This window comes from Arachis hypogaea, chromosome 5 (assembly GCF_003086295.3).
Source record: "Arachis hypogaea cultivar Tifrunner chromosome 5, arahy.Tifrunner.gnm2.J5K5, whole genome shotgun sequence".
In the NCBI taxonomy this organism is placed as follows: Eukaryota; Viridiplantae; Streptophyta; class Magnoliopsida; order Fabales; family Fabaceae; genus Arachis; species Arachis hypogaea.
In genome coordinates, this window is record NC_092040.1 from 95,303,831 (window position 1) to 95,311,362 (window position 7,532).

General features: G+C 33.5%; 1 protein-coding gene across 2 annotated transcripts; it reads right to left on the bottom strand.

Annotated features, from left to right (window-relative positions):
- Positions 1-1,888: 1,888 nt before the first annotated feature.
- On the bottom strand, positions 1,889-7,330 carry LOC112802066 (probable glutamate carboxypeptidase LAMP1). 2 transcript variants are annotated; one of them, XM_025845073.3, is made up of 13 exons: positions 6,363-7,330; positions 5,795-6,019; positions 5,215-5,282; positions 4,937-5,018; positions 4,757-4,849; positions 4,518-4,670; positions 4,229-4,297; positions 3,971-4,058; positions 3,713-3,805; positions 3,200-3,288; positions 2,919-3,035; positions 2,670-2,810; positions 1,889-2,240 (listed from the first exon to the last, which is right to left on the bottom strand). In XM_025845073.3, the coding sequence occupies exons 1-13, from the start codon at positions 7,137-7,139 to the stop codon at positions 2,058-2,060; spliced, it is 2,178 nt and encodes a 725-aa protein (XP_025700858.1). In that variant the 5' UTR covers positions 7,140-7,330; the 3' UTR covers positions 1,889-2,057. The 2 variants fall into 2 exon arrangements, with proteins under 2 accessions (XP_025700858.1, XP_072093583.1); XM_072237482.1 differs by having other exon boundaries at positions 1,889-2,185; positions 6,363-7,328.
- Between the last annotated feature and the right edge of the window lie 202 nt (positions 7,331-7,532).

Here is a 7,532-nt window from a genome sequence, read left to right on the forward strand (position 1 = left end):
TTCTTTATTTACTAGTGATGGAACTATTAGAACTTGAGAGGAGTTTGAATCAAGTTAACTCAAAAATAAAGTTCTTATAGTCTGTTTTTGTGGAAGTTAATTATGTAGGAGATTTTTTTCGTTTTGTCTCTAGAACTAAATAAAAACAGAAAAGGAAAGAAGAGAATGAGGTCAGCATATATTCTAGTTCGATTTTCAAGTATCATAAAACTTACATCCAGTTTCTACCACAATTATGGTAGAATTTTCACTATAATCAAACAGATTACAAATATCAATACTAATGAATTATAATCTAATTCATCTAATATCTTCTTCTAAGCTTTCTAACCCAAAGCTTAGTTACCGAAGTATTGTCCTGACTTGGAAGGAAAACCTAACCAGATTCAGAAACACCAAGTGCTATCCCAACTTGACAAGGGGAACTAGTCTTAATTCAACAAACTCAAATACACTAAAACATTTCTTTAACTTTTTCATGCATCTCTTTTGCATCTTCTCTCATGATTTTTTCAACTCACATTCATAAGCCTTTTTCTCAAATACAAAGAGATGACATTAGATAACTATAGCAAAAAAAATCTAAATGAAGCACAAATTGAAGGAAAAAGAATTCAGCTCAAGTATGTTGAGATGATGCTCTTGTATCACTCTCTTTTCCTTGTCTTCCAATATTGAAGTGAGGCCAGCAGCTTGATCTCCAATTCTTTTTCATTGCCACTTCCAATTCCTTATACCATCTATCCGTTGAAGCTATCTTTATTTGCATGTGATAATTTTTCACTCTTCTCCATTACCTCTGCTGTCCGAGGAGCTGCTCCACTACTTTTGCACTCTTGCATGTTTGTGTTTTGCTTTCCTACTTTCTGAACTTTGCTTTACTGATGTCCTTAGAGTAGTGGTATTGTCTTTGCGTCTTTGTTGTTTTTCCAGAGTCACAGTTGTCCTATAATAATGTCAAATATCCCTTTACCTTTTTTTCTTTTGTTCCAACCATGAAGATTTCGGTTCCTTCTCTCTTGGCTCATAAGAACTGATTTGTTGCTCATTAAAATGTAATGGACTAAAGCTTTGAAGCCGTAATATTTGAAGTTGCTAAAGCGACATGAACTTAGACTTAGAATTAATTAAATGAGTCTGCATCACTTAACACAAACATTAAATAAATTTAAACTTTCAATGCAAAAAATGTTTGTCATCATTTATATAAAATTCAAAATCAAACTTAATTCAATTGCTAGTGATGTGTATATTTTTTATAGATAAACTACAAAGACATTGAAAAACCAACTATCTATTCATTTGCTTATTTTTTTCGGAAGATGGTGCTCATGATATAATTTTGAGGTGTTTTTTAGTTCGCTATTAATTAAAGAAAAGAATTAGGAAAAATGAATGAGAATAAAATACAAAATATAGTATAAAATTCCGAATTAATTTTATTAATTATGATATATTAAAATGTACCTAATAAAAAAATTTTGTACCAAATTTGAATATGAAAAGTTTTCAACAATTCATTAGAAATTATAAAATAAAGTAATAGTAGAACTATCTATATTAGTCAAAGTGTGTGAAATTTAAATTTTTATAACTCAAAATTTTTGTGATTATTATTATTATTATACTTTTAATACTGATATTTTTTTTTCATTTAATCTGCACTTAATGTTTTAATTAAATAATGATAAATAATAAATTTAATTGATTAAGGAAATTAAAATCATAAAATTTTATTTTACTTAAAGATAATTGAATGGTTACTATCTATTGCCATGTATTAGAATTGTGATATGGCATTATTAGAGAAAATAATGTGATTTAAATTTATTGTATAAAAAGTTAGTATATAAAAATAGATAGATAGATAGATAGATAGAACATGCTATTTTAGTAGTCCCTTCAATCCTTTCATAATGCCAATATTTTATTAGCTTAGAGTACAATGCAAAAGGATCCAAATTGATCTCATTATTAAGAGAGAGAGCCATGCCCATGTATATATATACACACACGCACACTTATAACCAAAATAAATTATGTGAAGTAATAAATGTTCATGTTAATTGACCAATGAGAACTAATGAGGCATGTTTGATGACTCTTGAGACTCTCCAAATTTCATGTTGTACACGATGCCATGACTCTGCAGTTTGTAGATTTTTTGCCACTCTCACAGCATCACCTATTCCCGGGAAAGATTGAGAGCCGTAGTCATTATTTTTTATTGGACCATATATCTGCAAAATAGGGGAATGGAAAACACTTAAAGGGAACAGGACTTGGATAATCTTTTTCTTCACTCATACCAACAAAATGGGGAGAAATGCATGTTTGGTTTCTGTCTTATTTCTTGATTTTGGTTTTTGCATCTTTTATTTTTAGTAGTAAAATCATATATCCTTGTTTCATTGACATTTTCACTATATATATATATATATATATATATATATATATATATATATATATATAGCTGTTCCATTTTCTTGATTTCTTCAATTTCATCTTTCTCAGAAGTTAGAATCCTGGTTTCATTCAAAACAGTAGAATTCATCTAATGTTCACCTGGCCTTTGTTAATTAGACTATGTGATATTGTAAGTCAGAAGAACAATGAGGGAACTGGCCTAGAAAACACTTGCTTCTTAGAGTAAAAAACTATATACTCACCAAATGCTTATGCCATGTCATTCCTAAGAGGCCATCTCTGTCAGTGAATGCACGTTCAGCCATCATAAGTCTATCATTCACATCTCTCACTTTCATTTGGTACTCTTTCCATGTTCTCCAACCTTTACTTGCTTCTATTTCCTGAACAAAAAGAAAAGAAAAGAAAAGAAAAGAAAACACTTTATCATATGGTACTTGTTATTTTAAGAACTTGTGTTTGTTTTAAGTTTAAACTTGGCCAAATGATACCTTTCTCTGGTCATTTATATTGATTGCTGCTTTCTCAAGCTCCTTGATTGACTTCAATATAGGAGACAAATTTATGTCTTTATTTGAAATCTCATCTTCCAAGTTCTTCACATTAAGCTGTGATTCAACACATTTTGGTTTCATGAATATCTTTATAAAATTCAGTTACAACGATCCTTATCTCATAATGTGAGGTCGGCTACATAGATTATATGGCACTATATTGCCACGTCGAATTCAGTGACAACAGTGTGAGTGTGAAAAGTGCAAAGTTAACACACCTGGAGCTCCTTAGCATAGGATTGATAATCAAAATGTAAGAACTCCTCATCTGCTAGCCATAATGCTACTAGACCCCAAACACTTGCAGCTGTTTTCCACAACAGAACCAATTGTCATTCAAGTGAATTAAGTTTATATAGTTATAGTTTCTCTTGTGGTTTCTATAGTTCCTTGACCTATTCTTTTGCATATCGTATGAAATGACATAGATCCTGTTACCACTTGTTAGGATTTGATTCGATTGAATGCGGAGAAAAATTCTCGTATCAAATAAGGTCATGAAGTGTCAAGTTACACAATAGCAAAAAATGATAACAGAACTTTCCCATTTGTAACACTCTGTATATGTTGTGAATATACTAATTGTGGAAAAGTTAACATATTTTAACCTGTAGTTGTATATGTAATTATTAAACTCTTAACTCTTCAAGAAACATTTTGATATCATTAGAGTTAACTGAGATGGAGTTTAATGTGACATAAACTGAAAAAGGAAATTGAATGTCACCAACCTGCAACATGCCTATGAAACATAGGATCTCCAAATTTCTGCATCCAGATGAAATCATCATACAGTGAGTGGTATACTGGATAATCTGCAGTGTCTGCGGAAAAAAAAAAAGGAAAAAACATAGTTTGATCATTGCATATTTGAAAGGATCAACATACTACAAGGACATACCAAATTTTCATAGTGACAAATAAAATGGAACAGAGGGAGTATTATTAACGCATCCGAATCTTAGTGATTAAATTAATGTGTTATGTACCTCCTCCAAAGGCTAAATCAATTGATGGAATTCCCACATGCTGCACAAAAGGTTTATAATCTGATCCTCCACCACCTAATCTTCCAATCTTTCCGTGTAAAGAAATAGTTAATGATTATATATAGGTGTTCAAGTTATGCTGCTATTTTAAAGTTCAATCAATCATATACTGATCACTGGCCAATTTGTTGAAACTAAGAGCATAGTAAATTGCATGCTTCTACTTTACTAATTTTTTGACAATTGCAATATGCTTACCAAAGGAGAGGTGCCAGAACTAGTCCAAGCTTCATAAAGGCTCTGTGATGAGTTATCTGGGTCTGTGACCTAAATAAGAGTCAATATTTAACAAAAAGTTCTTGTCTCCTTTCACTGATTTTTTGAGAAAGCCTACCCTAGTCAAGATTATCAAGTTAACGAGTAATGAATAACAAGTTTATGAGTTGAGATTTATGATTCAAGCTAACCTAATCGCCACGAGTTTAGTTGAAGTGTTGAGTTTGATTAGCTTGATCCTATTAATTTGTAGTAAACTTTTTGGTCATACCTGCTGAGTTGCTTTTTTGATCAATTCATCAAGCTGTGGAGTAGCCATGGCATTGAACCCTGCTCCACCAACAGCACAATCAGAATTCAAGTAAGCCACAGCTCTTGAGGCAAGAAGTTCTCTGTTCTCTTCTACCCATTCCGTTGATCCTATCTGAAGGGAATTATGATCACATCAAATTCAAAAAACATGTATAATGATAATAAAAAGAGAGGGTGAAAAATAAGAGAGAAAATTACAAGGCCATATTCCTCAGCATCCCAATTGCATAATATAATTGTTCTTCTAGGCTTCCACCCTTGTTTTTGAAGCTTCCCAAATCTTTGAGCAATCTGAAATTTCAAAAGATATGTTCCAATAGTTCCTCAATGGTTGCCGAAATCACAAAAGCATGAATGCAAAAACAAAGCTATATTTACCTCAAGTAATGCTGCAGTGCCACTATTTGGATCAACAGCTCCAAATGTCCATACATCCCTATGGTTTCCTAGAATGACATATCTACAAACAGTTGCAATGCAACAACAACTAAATAAAATAGCTGAAAACAAACAAAGGCTATGAATTTTCAATTTCTGAGTTCTCAACAAGTGGCTAGATTACATTGATTTCAGAAACATTATGCTAAGTATATTAGTCCATACAATAATGCCTATTGATCATTGGAGAAAATCAGGAGTTTGAAGTTCTGACATACCGGTCAGGCTCTTCTGCTCCTTCAATTACACCAATAACATTTTGAATTGATGCAATATTCTCCTGCCCCTGAAACCAATATCCAAAATTGCATTTATCAATTCAGGGGGCTTTTTGCATCTGAACATTTTCACAGGCTGATCATTCAATCAATGTTTCTTAAATATGGAAATGATCGTACCATCTAACGGTTATAATTTAGTCAAACATGTCAAACCATCTAACAGTTCTTACCATAAAGTTTAATAGTAAATAAAATGATATGTTGACAATAACTATGTTCAAATTGTCAGTATTGGACTAGCATTATAACTTTGCAGGGCCTAAATAGGATCATATAGTTAAATTGGACTACATAACAAGTAGTGGTCAAATAGATTTCAATCAAAAGAATTGTCCCAAATTAATAACCATAACTTGTAAGGTAGTGATGAACGTTTATCCACCACAAATAACAAACCTCTTCATGATGAAGTAGAATAAAAAACACAAAAAAACAAAGGGGAAAAAACAAAGAAGAAAGAGTTATGAACTTATACTGATCTAGCTTCAACTATATTAAATGGATAAGATTTAGATACCTTGAAAGTGAGGTTGAGAATTCCTGGCCCCGGTCCAACCCTGTAAGTAGGAGCATCTTTGCTTCCTTGCCAATCATGTTCGGCAACAGGTCCACCAATTGACCTCAGAATCTTCTCACCATCTGCACCAGACACTGGCAATGAAGGTATAAGAGGAACATCACCTTCCTTCTCCACCTCCTCCTTGGTTAATCTCTCACACTCACCATCACCACCACTACTCGCCTATGTTGCACAAATACAAATATTAATATTCAATTATTGAACAAGTTTTACGTATATACATGCAATAAGCATATGCCAAAAGATTCGTTATGGTGTTTTGAAGTCATGAATCAAATTAGTCCTCAAAACTATGCCTTGTAATTCACTTTAGTCTTCTTATCAACACAATCAGGCACCAAAGTGGTGAATCAATCACATTACATACATAATTGATCTACTAAATTATCATTCCTTCATGTAAAAATGGAAGTAGTGATGCATAATTGATCTAGATAAATTTGTCAATATTCTAAGTATTTATATAAAAATGGAAGTATTGATGCATGATAGGTTGCCTACTCACCCAACCTGGTGTTGAGGGATCACCAGTCCCCTGATACACTGACCCCACCTGGACCCCACTTGGTGGCAGCCACTTGCCATCAGGAAACCACCTTCCACCGTCGTCGCCACCACCACCATAGTCCTTCCGATCAGAATACACCACCACCCCAACAGCACCTTCATCATAAGCATTCTTCACAATATCCCCTCTAAATATCTTCCCATACCTTGCCAACACAACACAGCCTGAAACATTCACACCCATCTTCTTCCTCAGACTCAAATAGTCCTCCACTCTTCCATAGTTCACGTAAACCGCAGGTCCTTCCGCAGTTCCTGACTTTGCATATGCATGGAACGTTGGAACTACCTCACCGGAAACAGCCGCATAAGGGTCACTCTTATACGGTTCTTGCTTCAAGGAGAAGCTAAAGGGAGGTTCTTGGGGAGTAGTAGTGAGAAGCAACGAGCGGGAGAGAGGGTATGAGAGGAGAACATGATAGGAAGCCATGTGAGAGGGTATGTTTGAGGAAGTGAAGACTTTGAGGACGTAGTTTGCAGCTTGGGAGTTAGCTTCGGATGATGCTATGTGGGGTCTGTGGGTGAGAGCTTGGAGGTGGTTGGATATGGAGACATTGGTGGAGAGGGAGGTGGAGAGGAAGAGGGTGTGGTAGTTGCTGGATTTTGGGGTTGTTGGGGATGAAGTGATGAGGAGGAGGAGAAAGGAGGTGGCTATGGCTAATAAGGTGGAGATGGTTGTGGTGGTGTTGGCGGCGGTTGCTGCTACTGTGATCATGGTTTCTATGGTGTTCTGTTTTTGAGGGACTGCTCTCAGTCTCAGGTGTGGTCTACTTTAGTTTAGAGGTTGGAATCATTGGATACACAGTACTTTGCTTTGGGTGCTTTTAAAGGGTATTTTTGTCAATCAAAATTAGTATTTGCACCAAAAAATATTATGCGACCAGATTTGAGAAAACCATAAATAGCTTCTTGATTTTTCTAAAACTCAAGATATTTAAGTTATTTTAGAAAATTTATTTTTTTATATATTTTGGATAAAAATATTATTTATATACTAAAATCAATCATTAAAATATATATGTTATTTAATTTATTTTTAATATATATTTTATATTAATAATTTATTTTCATAACTAATTTTAATATATATATATATATATAAATAATA

Excerpts from the sequence above, each read along its gene's own strand:
- LOC112802066 (XM_025845073.3), bottom strand. The coding sequence starts at position 7,139 with ATGATCACAGTAGCAGCAACCGCCGCCAACACCACCACAACCATCTCC. Across the intron at positions 3,806-3,970 it reads TGATTTAGCCTTTGGAGGAG|ACACTGCAGATTATCCAGTA; the intron begins GTACATAACACA and ends TTTTTTCCGCAG. Across the intron at positions 3,289-3,712 it reads GTTTCATAGGCATGTTGCAG|CTGCAAGTGTTTGGGGTCTA; the intron begins GTTGGTGACATT and ends TGTGGAAAACAG.